The sequence below is a fragment of the Indicator indicator genome, chromosome 15, assembly GCF_027791375.1.
Source record: "Indicator indicator isolate 239-I01 chromosome 15, UM_Iind_1.1, whole genome shotgun sequence".
Classification (NCBI taxonomy): domain Eukaryota; kingdom Metazoa; phylum Chordata; class Aves; order Piciformes; family Indicatoridae; genus Indicator; species Indicator indicator.
The window spans coordinates 6200834-6224852 of record NC_072024.1 but is presented as its reverse complement, the minus strand read 5'-3'; the positions used below and the strand labels follow the sequence as shown (position 1 = coordinate 6224852).

Here is a 24019-nt window from a genome sequence, read left to right as displayed (position 1 = left end):
ATAGCTGCAAAAAGTGACAGAAGAAATCTGAAAACCACTCCAGGAAGTTCCAGTTACCAACAAGATAAATTTTCCTCAGGACGTGGAGTTTCCTCCCCCAGCATAAAAAAAAGAAACAAACAAACAAACCCTCAACAAACCTAGGGGAAAAAATTATAGAAATCCATGGAAAACAGATAATTGAACTTAAATTAATAACCCTTAAATAAACATAATAATAACTGTAACCATTGAATAAACAATATCATCATTAACTAAACATATTTGTGTGAGGTCTTGCTATAGCTGAAGCTGTCAGCTGTTAAATATGACAGAAAAGCAAAAATGGAGGTGAATAGTGGAAAAAGCAAAAATCTTCCTAGAAGTGCTGTTAAGTTACCCCAAAAATGCCAGGAAAGTGCAGTGACTGAGAGCTTCTCCACAGAATCAGAAGCTTCTTGCAGATGCAGCTCTCCTGCACTAACCCCCAAAGGCCAGGAGATGGAGCAAAACTTTAGCTCTCATCATCGGATAGTTTGTGTTGGAAGGGACCTTGAAGATCACCTAGTTCCAACCCCACTGCCAGAACATTTTGGGACTGGCTGGGACATGATGAAGGCTTCTCATCCATCTAGGAGCTGCCCTGCCTTGCTCCATGCAAAATGCTGCAGCAACATTGCTCACATTTAAGCTGGGCAAGTCCAAGATCACAAATGAAAAGTCAACAGAAACCTGCAAGGGTCACACCATGTACATCTTGGCCAATAAATTCCCCATAAGTATACTTGAGTGCATTTTAAAGATTTGTGATCTTTAAATATTTGCCTGTGCCCAGGGAGAGGACTCCTGGTCTGAGCCTTGTCCCTCTCCAGTCTCTGCACTGGAGGAATGTCAGACCCCAACCTCCTCCAGCAGGACTTGTGGCAACAACCAAGGGAATTTGTCCTCCCACGTCTCTGAGTGTTCCTGCTCAAAACAGCAGAGAAAAAGCAGACAGCAATTAAAACCATCAGGCACAGCTTATTTTAGCACGGTGCCCTAATGCCTTTTTAAGGATTCCTGGCAAGGACTGTTTTTTCTTCTTCATCCATCAACTAAAAAGCACTCAGAAATGCTCCATTACGTAGGGTTTGTTTTCCCTGCACACTCTCATGGAGTCAGCAAGCATGTTTCACCTTCTAAAGAGAAATGTTTGTGACACTGAACTCTGTGAGTCTGTGAAAGCTTTATATTGGGGTTTCACTTTGTTTACCTCTTGGCTTTGTTCTGGATCATAATAAATATAAATTTCTAAATACTTCTTCAAACTGCAGGGGAGATTTCAGGGTACAAGAGGCAGGAAAGCTCCTCTCTTGCATGCTGCTGGTCAGTCACCAGATGGCCTCAGTGATCCTGGTGAGGAGGAAGGGCTGGGGTTGAACAGCAGAAAACATAAACGAGGTAGGAATTCAAACAAATCAGGGGCAATTTGTATTTCAGCTGTGAATAAGCACAACAATAATTACAAGCATGTCTTTATTACCTCTTTGCTGCATTATACAGACCTGGCTCTGTCAGCAGTCATACACGTGCATCAAAACACTGCTCCAGAAATGCAGTGCAACCAAGGAAGTTGAAAGTCTGCAAAAAGAAAGGTTAGGGGTCCTGGGGAACAACTGGCAAAACTCAGGTGTTGCACAAGCAGCCCAGCATCACCGGCTCCTTGCTAGTGACAGGCATGAGGTCTCACAGGAACGTTGTACCCTCCCCTCTCCTTCCCTGTGCCACCCAACACCTACCCCAGCCCTTTGCTACCTGTCCCAGGTGACATCTGAGAAAGAGAAGTTAGATCTTATTCTCAGCTTCTGGGCCTCCTCCTTCACTCTGTACTTCCACCCTCAATAGAATGTTCTAAGAGCACACTTGTGCAGGGCCAGGCATGCAGAGTACCATACAAGGGGCTACCTGCCATGCTACTGCTCTTTGGTTTCCAGGTCCTCTGCAGCTTCGCTTTTGCTTACTGGAAGCTGCCACCAGGCTCTGAACTCTGGCCCTAGAGGTTTTATGCCCAATATCCCCAAATATAACAAACATTCCTTCACCCGAATTCCCATCTTCTCAACAGAATCATCCAAAATTGTCTAGGTCCTGCCACACCAAGTAGGAGGCCAGCTTGAGTGCCAACACTGTGCCAACAGAGATGTGTTAGTGTGAGATAAGCCCCAAATGCTAATGGAAAAGCCAATACAAAACTCAGTGGCCACAACATTAAAATAAAGGAATGCAAACAATGCTTGGAACGTGACACAGACCTTGTCACACACCTCACTTCCTTCTTTAAATGGAAAGCTTTCAGAATGCTGATAACTAACCACCAGCCTGCACCAACTCCATTAGTTCTGGGTAAGGCACTGGACTTTGAACCACTCAGCTTCCCACTCAAAACACCCATGTGTTCTAACAGCAGTGAGCACAATTCAATGAAGAACTTAAGAACAAACCTCAAGAACTGCTTGGAGAAATGGAAAAGTATGACCACATGGGGTTATATTTAGTGGCCATGCCTGCAAGTTCTCATTAATACCTATTCCTACCAGCAACCCGGAAATAAGCAGAACATTCAGTGGTGGTGGTGGTGAAGTTTATGGATGTCACAAAATGTAGGGAATCACAAATAACTCTGAAGAGTGGAGAGTGAGACTGAATAACCTCTGCTGCTTGGTGACCAAGGTGCAAAAGCAGTTGTACGTAGAGGCTAAGTTGCTCTTCCAGAAAGGTGGGCATCTACAGAGCAGAACCTCAAAAGAGAACCCAGCAGATGAGAAACTAACCTCCAACAGCCACATTCCAAGTGGGAAAGGCTTACAGCTGTTTTCAGGGGCAAGGATAGATCAGCAAGGAGCGTTTCCAGAATCCTGAGGCTGTGCACCACTGCCAGGCTGAGGCTGGGCAGCAGGTCCAAGAATTAGCGGCCCAGCTCTGCTTCCTCGAGGCAGCTGAGCCAGAGAGGCCCCTGCAAAGGCACTGAGTGCCACTCCTCCCCCTCCCTTTGCATCCTCAGGAATGCAGAATTACAGAGATGTTTTCACAGAATCACAGAATACATCTGGTTGGAAGAGACCTCTAAGAGCATCAAGTCCAACCCTCAATCCAGTACTGAAGGGTCAACACCAAACCAGGTCCCTAAGCACCAGGTCTACACTCTGCTTGAACACCTCCAGGGATAGTGATGCCACCACTGCCCTGGGCAGACCATTCCAATGTTTGAGACCCCTTTCAGTGAAGAAATATTTCCTAATATCCAGCTAAAACCTCCTCTGGCACAGCTTAAAACCATTTCCTCTAGACCTGTTGCTTGCCATCAAAGAAGAGAAGCTGGCCTCTTCCTCACTCCAACCTCCCTTCAGGTAGCTGTAGAGAGCAATGAAGTCTCCCCTCAGCTTCCTTTTCTCCAGACTGAGCAACCCCAGTTCCCTCAGATGAGGGACAGTCTGAACTGCCCTGGGACAAGTTTCCCCCACATAAGACCATGGACCCTCTGAACCCAACCTAACGCTGTAGGCCAGAAGAAATCGAATCTCTCTTACTTTAAAGCCCTGTAAATAACACACACAGCACTTTTCCAAGCACTCAAGCAGAAACAGGAGGAATGCTGAAGTGGTTTTGGTAGCACACTTTTTAGTTTATTGACCTATACAAAATAATAGGTCTAAAAAATTCAGAAGTAGTAAAAGAATAAGCAAAAAGAGCTTTCCCATTTCTAGAAGGCTATACAAATATGCAAAACCAAGGAAATAAGTTATTTTTTTTTTTATTTTGGTGGGTGGTTGGGTTTGTGGTGTTTGTTTGGTTTTTTTTTTTTTTTTTTTTTTTTTTTTTTTGCTTGTTTAATTCCAAATCTCGACTCTAATAATACAAACGACTAAGTACCAGCTTAACAAGTGTGTCCTTCTGTATATATTACATGCTCTGGAATATTGGTAAAAAAAGGTCCAAAAAGTTTATCAGAAACTTTTCTATTCACAATATGAACAAGAAGTTAACTAATCCTTTGTATAAAAGAAACAAACGAGCACCATTTATGGAATCCTGACGCACAGTACAGCTGAGAAACGCAGAGAGATTTTACCATATGCAAACGAGTCCTTGGACATAACCTGTGCCAATTTGTTCCCACAGATGGATGATGTGAGGTAGGTTTATCCCTCTTAGATCAAGACTGCAGTTGTACTTTTTTCTTTTTCCTTTTTTTTTTTTTTTCCCCACACAAATGGTTTTGTGAAAATGCTGTTCTGTCACTTAGTGACTTTGCAACGCACCTGGCGGTTCAGGTGACTCGTGGTACAATCCTAATGCCCCTCATTTTAAGGCACCCACTTGGCCGTTTGTGTCTGCATCCACCTTCAAATACTGGCCATGACAATCAAATTGTTTGCCCTGGGCTCACTGGAGCTGCCCACTGCGGATCCTTGATGCCCCGTGGCAGAGCAAAATGCAGTCACCACCCAAGGAAGCAGGGCAGGGGGGCACGGTGCAGCCACCATGAAAATTTGCCTCCTCCCCCACACAGTGAAGTTGTACCATGGAAAGGTCATTAAATGGGAGGTTATTAATTACACTTTATCGAGGAAAAGAGAATTCAAAGTTTACTGCTTCTGTTTCCAAAATGCACGACCACCTACAGTTTTACACAACATCTTGTGTCAGCAAATCCTTTTCTTTCCAGAGCTTGCTTGTGGTGCTAACAAACACTCTTAACAACACCCCAAAACTGGATAAACTCAATCAAACCTCCATAATAATAATAATAATAAAAAAAAAAATCCAGCCTTCCTTCAAGTAATGTTCCAATACTGTTTAAGTCATCCTTTGCCTCACTCACACACACATTATCTATCCTTCATAAGCTTATGAAAGTCCTTCCAGATCATCATAAGCCATGGCAGAATAAATTTTCATTTCTTCTTCTTTCAGACATCAGAATTGTGCTCCTAGAATTCCTGGGTTTTCCATTAAGAGTCTCCTTTTCACATGGTTTGTTTTTTTTTTTGTCTGAGGTTTGCCTTCAACACCTTCCAACCTTCCCAAAAAGTGCTTGTTAAGTATAAATACTTCAACCAAGTGCTGCATCTCATCATAGATTAAACCGTGGCTTGGCCTTGCTCATGTAGGCTATCTGGATTCAGGAAAAAAAAGCCAATCAGGGCTAAGACTTTGTCATTTTGCTACAGTCCCTTTTAATGCTGAATTTAACCTTTCCCAGCAAAGCAGCCTGCTTCCTTTTCTTGATCTGTTTGGAAGTTCCAGCCGAGGTCTGCCTCGGGGTCACAGCGTTCTGTGCAAGGCACGCAAGGGTACAACCGTGGGGCTGTGGGCAGTCTACACGAGTGTCCCGGGCTTTGAATCCTCGTGCCAAAATAACCTCTGCTCATTGCTGTGCAAGTCCTCTTCCAACTGGCTCTCTTCATCACCACCCAACTGGCTCGTCTCTGCATACCCTCTGGAAAAGAGAGACATGGCATCAGGGATCAGGAAGAGCTGAGGGTCTTTCCCCAGACCCCCAAAGCGCTGCACAAACTCACACAACCCCCTTGGGCTTGAAGTAATGGAGGCTATTGTGAGCTCACCCTGGTATCATTCGGATCCAAACACAAACCTTTTTTTTGTGTGTGTGATAATTAGGAAAATTGTGTGCAACAGGATCTCAGCTGCTCAAATTGTCAAGGCTGTAGGGCGTACTGATGGCTCGTTTGCCATAATCACATTAAAACAGAAAATAAAACAGATGAGCAATCAGACAAGTGATTCAGAATATGGAAAATTAATAGCTAATAAACCTCGTTTAGATAAAGCTGACAAAACAAGCAGAGTTTTCAAAGCCTAATTATAGGAAGTTAAGAAATTAGCAGAAACTGTTATTTTTAAACACTGTTGCTGCAGCTCTTTCAAACCACTGCAGTAAAAAAAGCCCATGGCATTTAGCTCAGAGACAAGGATCTAGCAGGAGCTTGTACAGTTTTCCTTACACTTTCGTTTATTTTAAAACAAACAAGATAAAAAATTCAGTGATTTCACACAAATAAGCCTGGCAGCAAACACAGCCTGCAACCCACAAAGCCAGAGGCACAAACTTAGGGTACAGTTTTACTACAGCTGGCTACACTTAGCATAAGTGTATTTAAATGTGATGGCATTTGTGGGGGCAAAGCCGATCCCCTGGGCAAGAGCTCTATGTCCCAGAGAGGACAGCCAGCATACTGGAGGGAAGAGACCAAAAACACTGAGTAGAAGCAATGACAGCACTGCAGGAATTTTTGCAGATACAGATCAGACCCTGGGCTCCCCACAGTCCTCAAGGGAGCCCCCACCAAGCAGGGCAATCTGCAAGCAGGAGCATGTTAAACTTGGTGCCTGAGTTAAGCTTTGCCAAGCAAGATGAACTTGGCAGATGTGGTATTGCCTTTGAACAGCAGACGTGTGTTGAAAAGAGGTGATCCCTTGCCTTTGTTTTCCAACTTTATCAGCACTAGCACTACAGATTCAGAAACACAACAGGACAGAGTCCTGCTGGACTGCTAATGGGGTGCACTTTCTGTCACAGGGTTCGAGCGGGGATGGGCTCAGCATGTGCTCTGCCCCCAACACTGCTCCGAGCATGACAATTACAGGGAGTGCAAGATCCTCAGTAGTCAGGCATCAGCCAGAGGAACAGGCTGTGTAACAACTGAGTTCATCCTCCACTAACACTGCTTCCTTTTTCCCTGAATATCGGTGGTATAGTTAGTGGCAGAGCTGACCTACTCTACTACGTAGAAGGCTTGCTCTCACAGAGACAATTTTGTAATGACTCTTCCTCCTGGCCCTTTGAAATCAAGCTGATTTTCTCAGAAGTTTGAACAGCCTGTGAAACACAGAGGGAAAGGCAGATGAGCTGGGTATTCTCCACTCACCTGCTCTGCAAAGGAAGGTTGCCATAAACATTCCCATAACAGCTGGAGTAAGAGGAGTGAGACAAGGTATCGTAGTCTGAAAGTCCCAGCGCAAGGGGGTTCCGCCAGTTCCCAGCAGTGTTTGCTGAAGATGCTGGAATGAAAAAATAAAAATACATTTAAAAAAAAAAGAAAAGAGCAAATTAGATCTTCCTCCAGCTAACTCAGCTGAGACAAATGAGACTGTTCTCATTAGTGATCTCTACGGGTTTCTGTGGGATGTACAAGCAGACAATGCAGACACAATATGATTTACAAGCCCTGTATGGAGGAAAGCACTGTGTGGGCGGTGTCTGGGAGCTAAGGAGTCTTTGAAAACGCTTTCTGACACATCCAGTGATGGTCACTCTACTGTGCTTTGGGAGCCATCACTGCGTTTACGTGGCATGAAGCTTTGCACATTGTTTCCAATTGGCAAACGTCTGTTTGAAACCCATGTGGCTCTTTGTGCTTCTGTGGGCTACTGTGCTCTCAGAGGGTGGAAGGTAGCTTTATCCACAGGAGAAAACAACAAGCAAGACTTCCTTGCCAACAAGACCTCTTCTTGTTGAAAGTCTCTTCTCCCTTCAAGTAACAAGCAACAGGACAAGAGGAAATGGCCTGAAGTTGTACCAGGGGAGGTTTAGATTGGATATTAGAAAAAACTATCACTGAAAGGGTTGTTAAGCACTGGAACAGGCTCCCTAGGGAGGTGGTTGAATCCCCATCCCTGGAGGTGTTTAAAAGAGAGAGATGTGGTGCTGTGAGACATGGTTTAGCACCAGTCTTAATAGAGTTAGAGAATGGTTGGACTCCATGATCTTAAAGGGCTTTCCAACCAAAACAATTTTATGATTCTCTAAGATCCTATTTGGTTCCTCATCTACCTTTCAAGACAGAGCTGTAGCTTTGCTTCTACTCTGCTGACTTCACTGAGGCAGTGGAAGAAGGCAGAATTTGATGCAGAGCAAAGACTTAGTAAAGCACCCAGCACAGAAGAAAGCAGACATTACCTAAAGAGAAAGATGACACTCGACTGCTAGGAGAGCATGGCACCTGCAGACCAGCAAAGCCCAAACTCCTTTGAGATCCTCTGTCAGAATCAAAGCCTGCCTGCAGGCCGTGACCCTGTTCCTTTTGGCTGGAGGCACGCTGGTACCAACCACGGAGGTGCTCTGCTACTAAGGCCTTGTGAATGTTTTTGGTTATATGCTCCGTTTTAACAGCTTGCTTCCTCGGAAGCCGCAGGGTGGCATAGGGGTTGTGCGGTACTCTGTCCACTTCATCCTCTTGGTAGGACCTGAGCTCCCGGTAGCGGTCGTATCCGTAATGCGCTGACGAGCGATAGGAAGGATTGACGCTGTACTGTCCCTCCGTGTCGCTCTCATAAACATACCCTCCGTTGTAATAAACCTCTGGCTCGGTGTATGGGGAATACCCAGAAATGTAGTAACTAGAGGAAGGCTGCTCCTGATTTTTGTGGTAGACACCGTTGCGGACATCCTTCTGGGCAAGGTTCGGCATACTACCGGAACTCGCCCCAGAAATGTTCTGTTTCTTTGAGCGTCTTCGACCCCTGGTCCTGTTGTCGAGTGTCTGAGTTGTATAATAAGGATTGGGAGTAGGCGTCGCGCAGTAGTATTCTGCACTTGACTGGCTAGTGTAGGACGATCCGTCATCGAGGATTTCTGTGCTGCTGCTCCGCTGGGACTTGGAGAGGCTGAAGGTTGCCTTCTCAGCAGGTGTCTCGGACAGCAGGTGGGTCTGGGATTCCAGGCTTCCGCTGCGCTGCCGGCAGTGGTGCGGGGAAACATCTGGCCTGAAACAACGCAAGCGTTGGTTGGTTAACGGCAGTCACACACAAACATACACACAGAGGTGGAGAGAGCTCGAGTGAACAAGTCAGGCATGCTGCCTCCCCAGAGAGAGCACAACACAAACCCAGTCTTATCTCTCCATATGGAATATGTGCATGACAAGAAATACAGCTTGGCTTGAATTTGAGATTTACTGCAGCAGTAAGAGATCCTGCTTATAAAAATATCTCATGGTGAGCAAGTTCAGTCTGTGATGAGTACATGTAGCACAGCTCACAAACTTGCATTTTGTAATGATTTACAGGAGGACTCCCTTAGTTCTCAGTTAAGTCTACACAAGTAACTGAGCTAGGAGCAGAACACAGGAAGATGGGTTTCCTTTGGCTCTGTCTCTCAAGGCAGCATTACCCCTGCCAAATAAACCATGAATTCTTGATAACATTATAAGATTTAGTATCTCTGCTTCCCCAGCGTGGATTCTCAGCTGCCTAAAAATACAGGTGAGCTCACATTGTAGCTCTCTTCCCAGAGTAAGGGCACTAATTGGGATCTTTCTCCTCTATCTGGCCACTTACTTTTTAAGTCTTGTTGGAATGTAATCCACAGCAGACATCTATCAGCTTGTGAACAAGTGTTTTGTGAGGAGAACACTAGGTGATGGACAATACAATTTTGTAAGTCTCACTTTGTTAGAAAACAAGGCTACAAAGGAATATAAAATAACTTCTGCCTATCCAACAACTATTTTACAGAACCTTTTTGAACAAGCCTTGCTTGTTAAAACTCTCTATAGGTGCCTATCTGGAAATGACCCTGCTCCTATAGTGTTTCATGATCAGATGGGCAACATTTGTGTGCCAGCTTCCAGCTCAGTCCTAATTTTGCAGACACCCTTATGTGTGTGCTGCTATGTACCCAGAGAGGGTCTGTGCTCACATAAACGCCCTCCTAATTTTGTAGGCACCCATTTATGTGTGCTTCTAGGTACCCAGAGAGGGTCTGTGCTTACATAAATGCCCTCTCTCACACGCCAGAAAGCTGGTGCAGGACAGTGCCAGAAGATGGTGGCTGTTATAAAACCTGTGCCTCCAATACCCGACTAAAAACATTTGGAGAGGCTGACCCTGGTGTGGGGAAAGCTGCATGGTGAAGGACACTTTGCCTTCTTAACACTTTGCTTTTGTTCTTCTGCTGCCTGGGGTGGACATCTCACTTAAAACAAAGCCCCCTTACTGTAAGTGGCTGCTGCTGTAGGCATTGCGTGTGAGCACAGGGGTTGTAGGCATGCTCCTCCCACCGGGGGGCTGGGGTGGCCGGTCCAGGGTTCGGTAGGGACTGCTGTGAGTTGAAAGTGGGTCCCTGTAATGAAGGAGAGAATCCCAGTTAGATTAAAAGCCATGCAAGACACAGCACACAGAATGTGTGCACCCTATGTCTCGAAGAAACAAAACAAAGGGCAGAAAAAACAGGTAAGGGCATGACTTGATGGGACTCCCTGTATAGAGAACAGAATGGTTAAGCAGGAAGGAAAATTCAACTCCTCCTTATCACAGTATCACAGTATATCAGAGGTTGGAAGGGACCTCAAGAGATCATCAGCTCCAACTCCACTTCCAGAGCAGGGTCACTTAGGGTATTCCGCACAGGAATGCATCCAGGTGGTTCAAGGGAGGTCCTCAGAGGATGATCAGCAGAAAAAGCTGCTGCCAAAGCACAGAAGTATGAAGCAGAAGTGACAAAGCAGGTAACAGAAAAACAAAGGAATCAAGTTTTAAAATTAAGCACATCACAGCTAAAAGGTTTCATGTGGCTATAATCCAACTTCTGAACTTTATGGGGAGGAACGTTCTGCTTATCTTGAGCAACAGGTGAGAAAAAGGCAAAGACAACACTGTCCAAAACTTCAAACCACTAACACCAGATCAGACCTCTACAACATGATCACACAAGCATCAGCAAAGCTACTGGTGTGCTCCATGGAACTGCTTTTCTAGCTCAGAAAGTGCCCAAATCTGAAAGAAACACACAGGAACATCAGCCAGTGACTGCAGCTGGCACTACTGATGGTACCTAGTTGAATCCCAGTAACTGTGCTCTTCCATGGCAAACTGTCCACCAGGACTGACACAAATGCTGTATGGTTGGACAACGTACCAGTTGAAATACTGATAACCATCAGGAGGGATGGGTATGGCTTGCCTCCATCTGAAGCCACTAAGCACAGTCTCCAGGAAAACTACAACTTGTTTAATTAGTACTGAAAACAAACCCAAGAAATGGAGGCAAGGGGTGACAGCACTGGGGTGGGCACAAGCAATTCCTTAAATATAGCCCTTGCTATTATATTTCTCACCCATCTTGAGCCTCTTCACAAAACTATGCTACCTTGCAATTTCAGAGACCATGACAACTACTTTTTACTACAAACTTTCATTACTGAGCAGAATATATAGCTCCCACCACCAAACTGTAACCATAGTGGAGTCTGGACGCAGCAGGCTCTGCTGGAGTGCCTGTGGTAATGGGAGTCTTGGCAGGAGCAATGCAGAGCTTGTGCCAGCAAGGCAGAGAACACAGCAGCAGTGAGATGTGCCCTACCTGGAGTGTCTGGTATCCAAGAGCTGCTCATTGATAGATGACTTTCTGAGATGAATTCTCTCCACCCCAAGGGACTTTGGTGGAGGAAGCCTTGGAGAAAGCTGCGCAGAGCTGGGTCTCTGTGCTGACACAGGAAGTGATTCACTGACTCCTGGAAAGGAATGTGAATTTTGTTAGCAAAATCCTTGATATTTTTGCTCCACATGCAAATCTGAGGCCCCTAAGCGGACACACTTTGCACTACAGAGACAATGACAGAAGCTGTGAATCTAGAGAAGCTCTTCAGTCTGCACAGAGCCCTCCTCCATGTGGACAGGACATCACAGAGGCTCGCACAGATCTCAGCAGCACTATGGAGATTACAGACAGCTTGAGGCTGTGCCAGATCACAAAGTGGAACTTCCTTGGGAAAACACCTGTTTGCAGTTCAATCCCTCCCAGAACCGAGCACCTAAGCTCAGCCTCGGCAAAGGCCAATTCCTCTCCCTCACTTCCCAGCTCTTCACTTGGATATGACATTTTAAGAATTAGTTTTGAAATACAGCCTAAAAGAGACTGACTTCAAAAGCGACTGAATGAGCAAAGACAGCTGACAGACACTTTTGGCTGAAGGCAATGGGAAGACACTGGTTTGATCCTTGTTCTCACTTGGCTTAGGGCACAACCCGAGTCCCATCAGAGGCAAGAGGAAACTCCAACTAATACATATAAATGCACAATGAGCATCACAGAGAACACATTCACAAGTCAAAGCCTTGGTTCTACTTTTCTTATACAAGCAGGAATCAGGTCTGACTCCATTTTAAAGCAGGTGGGTTGTAAAACTGGGACAAAGTGAGATCAGAATCATGTCCCTAACTGAAAAGTGAGTAATAATTTCAATAATGTTTGTCCTCAGATGATGATTATCCAGTTTAAGGGAGAGGCAAGCCAAGTCCCTTCCACCTTGTGGAACAGGGTGTGACTGTGTGTGGCTGTGGGTGTGAGTGTGAAATGAGTAAGCTGAGCAAACACCATACCTATGCAAGATGCGAGCTCACTAGGTAACATAGATATAAACAGATCGTTAATATCTGTGACTATTTTATTTTTATTTCTAAGTTTTATAGTAGCTGTGAGGACAGAAAGGCTGGGCAAATCCTCCCAGCTCCCACTTATTCACCTTTGATCCTAAGGATGACGTGTCTGACGGCCTGAGTGTCCTCAGCTTACAGGTTGGTCACATTAAAACGAGCTGCCTTCTCTAAAAGCACTCAGATCAGGTCACAGAGCTGAAACTTTCAATAACTAACTCATTATGAGGAAAGGCATTCCTGACTAAGCTCTTCTTCCCTCTGCTACAAAGTCATTTGTCATCAAAAGCCACCAAAATAGTAGGCTAAAGGACCTTAAGACAAAGGAATGTCTCTGAACAGGCACACTTCATAGGAAGAAAAAGGTAAGCACATACCATCATCATAGGTGGTTGTATCTGACAGGGAGCTGCTCTCAGATGGAATAATATCATCTGTGAACGGAAACAAACACTTTAAGCATGGGTGACCCAACATCAATTTCCAAATATCACAACACAGTTGATTTTCTACAGCTTCATTGTCACCTTCAGTCTCTAGGCTTTAGCCCTCAGCAGCCTGCAGACAGCCCTGCTATGGCGTATATCATGACCTACTTGTGTTCATTCAACAAGCCACCTATGTAATTATCAAAGGAGATTTTTTTTTTCCAGCTGCTAAAGGAATCAGGCCAAGATCTACAAAGGGATTTTTTTCTACCCAGCTTCCAACAGATCTCACAGGGTGTTTCGGTGCCTCAATAGGAATCAGAAGCCTACACAGACATGCAGATCTTGGCTGCAAGCATCTCATCTCCCCTGGGTACACCTGGAATCCCACCAGGGAGGTAGGAAATGCCTTTTGAAATTTGGCGTTCGCTTTCGAGTGTTTCATCAGCGTACAAAATCTGTTTCAATTTAATTAATATCAATCCAAAATAATTCCACCCATGTCAGTCAAATTATTGTGAATTTCCAACAACACAGAGAGCACTTAACTGTTGTGTGGACACTGCAAATATTTTCTGTTTCTGTTATTTATTCAAAGTGCTTTACTGCACCTGCCTGTCCTCCCACTTTGAGATTGCAGACTACCATTTGCTCAGACACAGCCTGTGCTTGCTGAGGTTTAGAAGAGACCAGACCAGAAATTAGGCTGGTGATAAAAAGCAGCACAGGTGAGAATTAACCCACAGGAAAATCTCTTCCTGGGTCGTTTCTGCCAAGACACAGTGCTGGTAGGGTAAAAAGTGCACATGAACTTCCATGCAAAAAGAAGAGGAAGCAACAAAAGGCAACAGTGGCAGCCAGTTTATGTATGACACCTGCTTCCCCCATCACTCATCATGAGCATATGCAATGTATGTTGCTCTCTTGCTGTTGTGATTTGCTGAGAGGAAAGGTTTGGTTACAACAGTTTGGTAAATGGAGGAGCTTGTCAAGAACTCAAAAACATTAGGGCTGGCCCATGCCCTGAGGGGACTTGTCAGACCACCGAGGATGGGTTGCAGCTCTGCTTGTAACCCAAGACCAAGAAAAAGCTCCAGGGAACATTATTCACATTAATTTGACCACATGGTGGTGAAATTTGGAACTGGGCCCAGAGCAAAGAGGAAAAAAAACTACCTAGGGAAAAAAACATCCAGTCTAAAGCTATACTGTTGGATTCATGTGGGGTCTGCAATGATGACATATGGGAGAGCTCTGAATTTAAATCCTCAATCTGTGCAGTTCCCTGCAAAAGTGGAATAAACTCTGTCTTACAGAGGAAGCAAAGTGAGAGTGGAACGTGGGGAGCAGGAGACAGTCAATTATGTCCTTCACCTCCTGTCCCTTGGGGGCTGGGATGAAAATAGCAATGGTTTGATTCAATCAATCAATGTTACTATTTAACATGTTATTGCCAACAAGTCATTTCCCAAATTCACAAATGCAAGTGACTCACCACTGCTCAGCCTTCTGAAACCCTGTAGCTTGAGTACCATTAGCAATGGTGAAAAAGTGACACAAAACCAAATATTGAAGCAGATGACAGTTCTGCTCTAGATAAACACACACTGCAGTGCAAGAGTCAGGAACTGGAAGGGAATGCAGCTAACTTATTGCTGGCTAAATACTTGCTTTCTTGCAGGCCCTACCTGCAGGAAGACCTAAGACATGGAGTCTAGTCCCTTCTGGCTGTGTCCACCTCTCCAGATAACAAACAAGGATGTCATGTGTCAAATACTGGAAAACAATAGGCTGAATGCATGAGGACCAACTCCTAAGCTGCCTGTTTGCACAAGAAGACAAAAACTTGCCTGCAACAAAATCAGTGAGTGTGCATGGGTGCTGCCACACAGTGCTCTTGCTGCTCAAGGGCCTCCAGCAGCTTCCTGGTGGTTACTGCACAGCACATGTGCCAGGTAAGAGAGGACATCCCACAATTAGTAGCCAGATTAGTGAGCAACAGACTGCAAAAACATATGTTTTCCTCCTCTCTGTCAACCAGGAAACCACCTGAGCCACATTAAAAAGCCATCATCAGCCTTTCAGAACAAGCACTTTATGATGATGGACAGCCCAGTGCTACCATGGTTTGTGCTGGGTAAGAATCCAAACCAAACTCCCAATGGGAACAGGACACAGAAAAGGTTCCCCAACAGAAACATAGCAGGGCACAGGAGAAGAGTCTCCTCCAGAGAAAATACATCTTGGCAAGAGATCCCATCTCAAGGGTAACAGAAAGAAGGTAACAGCAGCAGAAAAATCTTGCATTTTCTTTTCACTTTCTAACTCCCAGTGAAAATCCCACTGACCTCATAAAACACTATTTCCTCTGGGACAAAAGGAGGAAAAGAAATCAATTAAACAAACAATCATCCATATATGTTCTCCATGGAGAAGTATAACATGTCCTAAAACTTCTAATCACTGTATAAACTAGAAGAGCCTGCAATACTTCTGAGCTTTTACTACTCCCAAACTCCCTCACTTGGCTTGGAGACTAACACGTTTCCATGCTTTATCCTATTAAGCAGCAAGAATCCCACATTCCTTAGGAAAAATCACATTTTCAGAATGGTCAGTCTATCAGAATCTGCTTTCACTGTGCTCATCACTGGCAAATTGATTCAGTAAAAAAACCCGTTTGCTGCTCTTTGCATTCATGAACTCTTGAGCTTTCCTTATGTCTTCCTGAAATCAGTCATTTTTAATTAACAAAAGGCTTTGATCCTTATTTCCTCAATCCTGTGGCAAAACTCACACACTCTGGTTTTGCTAGAGCTGACACAGTGCAGAAGGGAAGGGGAGAGAGATCTCTTAGATGTACAACTACACTCAATATGAATCCAGCCACCACACCAGTTTCGATTGAGATGCTCCCTTCTAGGTATAGCAGCTCTGGACTGTGCCTGCTGCTGGAACGTGCCTCCACTTGCTCCTAAAGCTGCAGCTTATTCTGCCCTCAGCTTATAAGCTCTGCACTCAGCCTATCAGATGCAGCAATTGCATCTCTTTTCTTACTTAACTGCCTTGGAGAAGATAAAAATCATAGGGGAGAAATGTAAACAAAACTAGTAAGTGATCCAAATGACTTTTCTTTCTATTTCCATCAGAATGCTTGGTAATTCTCTTGTTTACCTGGCAGAGTAAGAGTAGATTTCTGGGTTGTTTTTTTGCCACACTTGATCCTATACTCATTTATGGAATTTTCTATCTCTTGCAGCTTTTTTACAGCATCAGCATACTCTTGCTTTCTTTTCTTCTTCACATTTTTGCAGAGGTCTGGCTCACTGGCAAGTTTCTTTGCAGCTTCTACCAGCTTCTGCTGTATGATAAAATTGCTCTCCAAGTCCTGCAAAGTGGGATCCTGCAAATTCAGGAGAACAATTATTTGCTTATATTCTGGATAGAAATTATCAATGAAGGTTACTTACTAGAATCACAGAATCAATAAGGTTGGAAAAGACCTCGAGGATTATCCAAGTCCAACCTGTCACCCAAGACCTCATGATCATCCAAGACCTCATGAAGAACTACTTTTTATGGTAACAAAACATACAAATACCAAAATTTATACACAAGATAGCCTTAACAAATGAAACTCTTTGATCTTATGTCTATGACAAGTATTGGATTATGAGATCTCTTGAGAAAAGTCCAAAGTTCTCAACTCTGGGTGACATTAGATAAACTTCTAAATTCAGATTTACACAGCTAAAACTTCCCCTCTCTGAGTTCAAGTCTGAAAACATCTGTTCAAAGTCTCTACTTGGGAGAAAATAAAAATGCAAATTGATACCACCATACCTACACGACAGGGAGCTGGAGGCTCCAAATAATTGTTTGTAAATGACTCCAAGATGCTCAGCTGAAAGGCACTGCAGCAGTGCTAAGCAACACACTATGAAACCTAGTCAGCAGATCATCTTGTCCAACCCCTCTGCAGTGAGAAGGGACACCATCAACTAGATCACACTGCCCAGGGCCACATCAAGTCTGATCTTGAATGTGTACAGTGACGGGGCCACAACAACATCCCTGGGCAACCTGTAATAGCATTTTAAACAGGATTTAAGCAGGCTACACAAAATCAGTTTGCTGCAGACATGGATGAAACCACTCCTGTAAGCCAGGACAGCAAGTTTCTGGTGAAAGACAGATGCAAAGTGCCCAACACCTACTTACTACTTGGATGTTACAGCTTGTTAACAAATCTCACAAGGCAGGAGGGAGAATGGTGTGTGTCCAGAAACTGCAGATATATCTGAATTACTGTATCTCCTGAGTCAGTCTCTGCCAGCAAAGTTAATATGAGCTTCTTGAGCAATATAGAGAGCTTTTATTTAGGTGGAACTTGCATTAAGCCAGAGATAAACCTCCTCCTGCTGTCACCTGTCACACAACTATGCTCACAGATAATTTTGCAAGGGGGACAGTACACACCCCTGCCATGTTCTGGCTTCAAATACAAACTTAAAAGTGACACCAATCAATGCTTGAGAAAATGGGTTGACCAGCAGCATTAAGAACCTGCTCTTCTCTAATTAGAAGCAATGTCCATTGAAATTCAAGCAGTGTTGCCAAATCAGAGGTTCAGGTCAGGGGATTTTAAGGCCTTTTTGAAGCTGCTCATTTCAAAGCCAGCATGGCTGAAATAAGGGTGTTTCCATCTCTGTTTCCCAGTCCATGTAAGCAATTGTCCCAGCTGCCTTCTCTTAAATAATCAGGGAAGAGCTGGATTATTTACAGGAGGCTTTGCCACCGGTCTGGCCACCCCACCTCTGCTGTAAAAACAAACCACAGCACTCACCTCTTCGCTCAGGAGCAGGTTGTCATCCAGCTTGAATGCTGTGCCAACACGTCTTCTGACCTGGGGAGGTTCCTCTCCAGCACTGAGAGGATACTCCTTGGGCATCTTGCCTGTCAGCTCCTGGGGAAGAGGAAAGGCTCCACATGAAGGTCCAGTAGGAGAGAAAGGGTCCACCCACCCCACCTCCAGCATAAAGTGAAGTTCTCACCGCCTCTCGTAGGCAGATTTTCTTCAGCTCCTCAACTTTCTGAAGAAGTTTTTCCTGAAGGAGTTTCTCTTTCTTCTTTAGTTCCATAATTTTCTCTTTCTTCTGTTCTTCACTGACCTCTGAATCCTGAGAGCCTGAAAAATACATTCTCTGTATTAGAGGATTTGCAGGTAAAAGCCATTTTTTCCTGGTCAGGTAATCTGTGATCCCCAAAGTAGTTCAGCCCAACAAAATAACACAGTATTCTACATGCAACATCCAACTCTTATGTCATCCAGCAAGCAGGCTTTGAGAAAATCCACACTTTTTCAAATCTCTAGTGTATATACTTGTGTGGTAAATCCCAAGTCTACACCCCAAAAATCCACCACCCAAAACATAAGTCATTGTATTAGTGATATCTACAATATACTTTGATATTTTGGCTTTGATTTTGCTTTCAAGATAGACACCAAGGCTTCTCACTTGGGCTTCGCCTCGAGGCAACCTACATGTGGCAGCCTCCCCCCTTTTCCTCTCCTCCATAGCCAAGGGAGAGACCTAAAGTCCACTCCAGAGCTCAGCTTTATTTAGAAGCACTTGTCTTCTCTGCTCGTTTTTGAGGGTGGTCAAGGCAATTCAGCTCCTCAGGTGCTTAAATTTATCCAGGATCAAATTTCTCTTGGACTTCAATGACACAGTCATTCAAGGACTGACTGACAGGTAAACACACCAAAATATTAATGGACCAAGAGCATGTGGGTGCTTATCCATCTGCCATATTGTTAGTTTCTAATGTACTTACAGAGGGGAAACAGCAGATATTACCATCGATGTTTCTGTTTCATGTAGATAACTAACATGTCTTCATATATGTCACATATATGTATTTCACAGGATCACAGTATATCAGAGGTTGGAAGGGACCTCAAGAGATCATCAGGTCCAACCCCCCTACCAGAGCAGGATCACCTAGGATAGTCCACACAGGAACGCACCCAGGTGGGTTTGGAAAGTCTCCAGAGAAGGAGACTCCACAACCCCCCTGGGCAGCCTGTTCCAGTGCTCTGTCACCCTCACTGTAAAGAAGTTTCTTCTTATGTTGAGGTGAAATCTTCTATGTTCTAGTTTGAACCCATTGTTCCTTGTCCTATCACTGCGTACCACCCCTCCTCCTGACACCCACCTCTCAGATATTTATAGACATTGATCAGATCCCCTCTCAGTCTTCTCTTCTCAAGACTAAACGGCCCCAGGGCTCTCAGTCTCTCTTCATAAGAGAGATGCTCAAGTCCCCTAAGCATCCTCGTGGCTCTCTGTTGGATTCTCTCCAGCAGGTCTCCGTCTCTCTTGAACTGGGGAGCCCAAAACTGGACACAGTATCCAGGTGTGGTCTCACCAGGGCAGAGTAGAGAGGCAGAAGAACTTCCCTCCACCTGCTGGACACACCTTGCTTGATAAATCCCAGGATCCCATTGGCTCTCTTGGCCACAAGAGCACATTGTTGTTCCATTTATGGCCAAGTAGTCTTCTTTTCCCTTTTAACAGTTCCCACTCTACTTCACTACATGAAGGATTACCTGAGGAGATCAAACTGCCATTGCTGGCCATAATAAGTTGGTTCTTTGCCTCTAAAGTCACCAGCTTGGAAACTTTTGGTGTTCCCATCTCCGTCAGATCCATGGCGATATCGTCCAAACTTCTGGCTGAAGGAATTTTTGCCTGAAGGAGTTTAGAAAGAAATAAAAATTCAGCCTCCTTGAGTTACCTCTAATTAACTTCAGAACACGGGGGCACAGAAGATGATGCTTCATACCTTGCCTCCCACAAAATTAAAGGCTAAAGCAACAGTATCATGCAGGAGCTCATTGTGCACAGGACTATGCTGGCATCCCTCTCTCCCTCTGCCCCCAAAGGCTGAACCACCTCCCAACTCACAATCTCCTTGCTGTGTGCACCATGTTCAAAGTGAACATGAGAGGGAGACAAAAGGAAAAGCAGATTAAGCCCTGAAACGTGGGAATTCCCTCTTCTGTGATTACACTTCCATAGCCCTTAATTGCAGGCAGGCTAAAATGGATCGAATAACAATCCTATTGATAATAGACTGCTCACAAAGCTGACAAAAATGATTTGTAGTTTTTCTCTGGAGAGTAATTCAGCCATGGAAAAACATACACTGAAAGATATGCAGGAAAGGTGTTGAAACTTATGCCCACAGTATAATGTCTTAGAACTTACTTTGCTTTGCTTTCTGTCCAAGTAAAACTGGTGTTGACTGATTGCCATCACCCAGATGGACTTGATCAGGGAAGTGTTTGCATACCAGGTTTGCACTACCAGTCCACTCTGACCAAAAGTTCTTCTTGACACTGAAATTCTGAGGAGGCAAAAAGAAATGCAATTTCAAGACAGGTCTCTTTGATGCTTCAAATCCCAAATGCTTCTCTCTTAACCAGGAATCATTCAGCCTTTGTTTTAGAGATGTGAAAACTTGGATTTCCTTCTTCCCACCACCCAGTGCTGCTGTCTTCCCTCAGTCCTACTCTTCCCTTAATTTTATAAGGTTAAAATTGAAGGCCCTCTTGGTTGACCTTTGCAACATGCAGCAGGATAAGCTGCTGTGCCTTTTAGTTCAGCAGCACATGTGCTGCCATGACCAGTGGCTGGGTAAGCTATAAGCCTAGAAAGAGCCAGCAGACTGCCATGGCATCTTAAAGGAGTGATCAGGCAGGATGGGGCATCTGAAGGCATCAGCAGAGCATCTTGCTGCTCCATCCAGCAATACTGAGGGGCATAGTAGTCCTGTGCCAGAGGTAGAAATGATGGCAGCGGAAGAAGCAGAAAGGAAGGTGGAGTCAAAAATTCACCTTGGCAAAGGTTCTGTCTTCTTGGGAGGGATCTTGAGGGGAAGGCACAAGAAAGCAGCCTGCAGGTGAGCTCTCACCCCAACTGGCAGGACTACTTCAGGCCCCTTAAGGCTCAGGCTTAGAGGGAGCAATGCTGCCAAGGCAGAAGAGACCAGAAGGTGTACAATAAAGTTATACAGAGGTCCTGGGGGCTGCATTCCAAGTCTCCCGCTGCACAGGCACGTTTTGGCAGCCTCTCAGGGAAGGGTTTTGTAAAGTGAATACATTTGACCATGACAAATAGTCCTTCCTCTGTTCCAAGAACTTGGTGGACACCAAGAGGTGGTCTGAGAGGAGGACTCCCAGAGAGGTAGCACAGCAACAGTCACTCCAGATTGCTCACTACGAGTGTGACCTTCCCTCTGCAACATCACAGCACTCCTTGCCCATCGCTCACAGCCCAGATCTGGCTCCGGTCTGTCCTGCCAAACGCAGGATCATGCTCAGTGTTGCAAAAGCCAGAGTAAACTCAAGGCTGTGCTGAACTCAAGGCACCTCCCATCCCTGTCCATTAACACAAGATGGCAAATCTCCAGTCTGGGTAAAGATTCATTCCACTGCTGTCACTGCCTCCTCCAGCCTTACCTGCGGGGATCGTGGACTTCCACAGCAAATTTCTTTTCACGGAAATAGAGGTTTTCCAGCTGTTTCCATTGAAAGAGCTAGGAGAATTGGGAGAGATAAATAGAACACTGTCACTAGAAGGACCACCAGTCTTCTCCCCCCCAGGTTTACATAATTTCACCAAATTACCATTCCTGTGTATCTTCAGCTGTGGCATGGCCATAATGCAATAACAACACGCACAACATCAATTAAAGTAAGCACATAAACAAATTATAGAATGCTCCTCAAGTAATTTCATGCTCTCACAGACAATGCATTGCAGATTGACAACATCTGTTTCCATCACTAGCATGTTTAAGTTCACTGCTAGAAGTTCACAGGGTTTGTGGGAGAGCAGCTGAAGTCCTTTTCTCTCTGATTAAACACAAAGTGATTGCACTGACACCTATAATCTCTTCCCTCAGCCAGAATATGTCCATGGGATGACAGCAGTTTGGGGAAAACCCAAGGCCTTTCTCTTCTGAAGACACTGTGTGAAAGATTCAGCGTGACATTTTGGAGTAAGGGTACAACATGTACAAAGAAAGAGCAGCTACATGGGGAAGCCACCCCACCATGCATACTTCTGTGAGGAAACCACAGACTTCCTTCAAAGCACCAGCTGAGAGAAGAGATCAAAGTCACCCAGGGTTTGGCATCTGCACCTGTGGGATCAGAATTTCACATGGATCTGCTCTCCCTTTGCACCAGCATTAAACACCCTCTGAGAATGATCCATCAGGGGTTGCACCTTCTCAGCTCAGCTTTGGCTGAGCTGTTCCCCATCCCCTCAATGCAGGCTTCTTGCAGTTCTACCTCCTGCCTGATCTCCAGCAATACCAGGGTGCATGGGTGCCCAAAGAGACCCATAGAGGTGTCCCCAAGGACGCCACCTGAAGATGACAGGCTGCACAAGTTCAGCAGTACATGCTGTAGCTGTAGTGTACAGCTGGCTGCTTGCCAGAGCCCATAAAGAGGTACCTGAAGTACTTCCATCCAGGCTGGGCAGGCAGGGCCAGCTTCCAACATCAGTGATCCAGCTGAGACACCCAAGCCATTAGTAACCCTCTTCTTCCCCACTGGAGTTTCTCAAAAGCCTTCAAGGGTGCTTGAAGATGCCTTCAAGGGTACACCACACCAGAAGTCCCCAGGACACGTGACATGCCCAATGGCCTCTGCCAAAACCTGACTCCATGGAAGAATTTCACGTTTTGTAAGAAATTACACCATGCTTCATTTGAAACATTCTTAACACAGACCATAAATGAAACATAACCCAGTAAAGGAAACATAACCCAGTGCCTGGGTTTGTGGGGAAAACTCTGGCTCTTTCAGTGACCTTTCTCCACTGTTTAGCTAAAGCTTTCCTTTCTAGTACTACAGTTTATTATCAGATCCTGCTACAAGAAAAATGCAACGAGGAAAAATGACATTTTCTTAAACTAATCAGTCATTTTCTAGATGATAGTGGAAGTTTTACTCTATTAACTTAGTTTATCTCTGCATTAAAGGCACCTTGTCCAATCAGCACCGTTTACAGAACTGCCCTCTTTACAACTTGGCATCAAGCTTTTAAATAAATACATTGGTAAAAGAAAAGAGCAAACAAAGTATCTCACGATGTATGCCGGGACATTGAGCAACAGCACCGTTGGCGGCTCCAGCTCGCCGGGAACCCCAGCACGACCCCGACAGCAGCTCAGCCATCTCCCTCCCCAACACAGCTCCCTTCCCTGCACTCACCTCCCCGCAGCACCGGCCCCTGCTCCCTAACACCAGCGGCCGCTCCGGAAAGAGTCAAGGGTGACATGAGCAGAGGAGAGCGAGCGGCGGCCAACCTGCCATCCCTCCCCGCTACCGGCCGCCCGCCCGGTGCGCCGCGCTTGGCCGGCTTCGCCTCCCACTGCTGACACACGCCTGACATCACCGCCGCCTCTGCCGGCAGCGACGCCTCCCGGACCCACCCTTCCCCCAGATAAAGGGAAAACTGAACCGAAAAGAGCGGAAGAGGGTTTCTACCGAGGGGCTGCAGCTCCCCGGAGCACCCCGAGGGCTGGCAAGGGGCCGAGGTGGGAGCAGGTCTGACGAGGGGGCTGCGGCAGCAGCAGCAGCCAGCCCAGGCCCCCATGGCAGCCCAGTCCCGGCCCCGCCGGCGTTGACTCACGCCCGAGAGGCAACAGGTTCAACCAGAAGCATCGCGCCGCGTTCCTGGCCACCCCGCTCCCACGCTCATAAAAAACGATGGGCGTGCTTCAAACATGACCTCTGGAAAAAAAAACGCCTTGCTGCTTCTTATCGGTTGCAGGTGATGACACTCCGTCCTCTTTATCACTTCCTCTGGGTTTTTTCCCCTCCGGATGCTATCGGCATTCCTGAGGGCTGTGGGAGAAGGGGTCACCTGTGGTAGGGGCAGTGGGGGTGAACAGGGTTGCATTTGGCAAGGGAAAAAGACGCAGCTGTCCCACCCACCACCTTGAGCAGCCTCCTGCCACTTGGAGGGTCTGGGTGGACCCTTCCATGAGGAGCTACCTGTGCAAATCTAAACCAGCCCTGGGTGAAATGCATCCCTGATCGTCTGTTGTGGAGAAAGAATTTAAAAAAAAAAAAAAAAAAAAAAAAAAGCCTTTGC

General features: G+C 45.5%; 1 protein-coding gene across 1 annotated transcript in view; it reads right to left on the bottom strand.

The window, feature by feature from the left end:
- Window positions 1-5337: 5337 nt before the first annotated feature.
- The window catches only part of FRMD4B (FERM domain containing 4B), an 87426-nt gene continuing 68744 nt past the window's right edge, over window positions 5338-24019 (bottom strand). Inside the window, exons 12-23 of the mRNA XM_054387338.1 lie at window positions 21370-21446; window positions 20117-20255; window positions 19456-19597; window positions 17897-18030; window positions 17689-17808; window positions 16017-16245; window positions 12792-12848; window positions 11342-11489; window positions 9977-10102; window positions 7940-8745; window positions 6909-7041; window positions 5338-5458 (exon numbers count right to left, since the gene is read on the bottom strand). Of these exons, the coding sequence (XP_054243313.1) occupies window positions 5338-5458; window positions 6909-7041; window positions 7940-8745; window positions 9977-10102; window positions 11342-11489; window positions 12792-12848; window positions 16017-16245; window positions 17689-17808; window positions 17897-18030; window positions 19456-19597; window positions 20117-20255; window positions 21370-21446 (2232 nt within the window). The remainder of the gene's footprint in view (window positions 5459-6908; window positions 7042-7939; window positions 8746-9976; window positions 10103-11341; window positions 11490-12791; window positions 12849-16016; window positions 16246-17688; window positions 17809-17896; window positions 18031-19455; window positions 19598-20116; window positions 20256-21369; window positions 21447-24019) is intronic.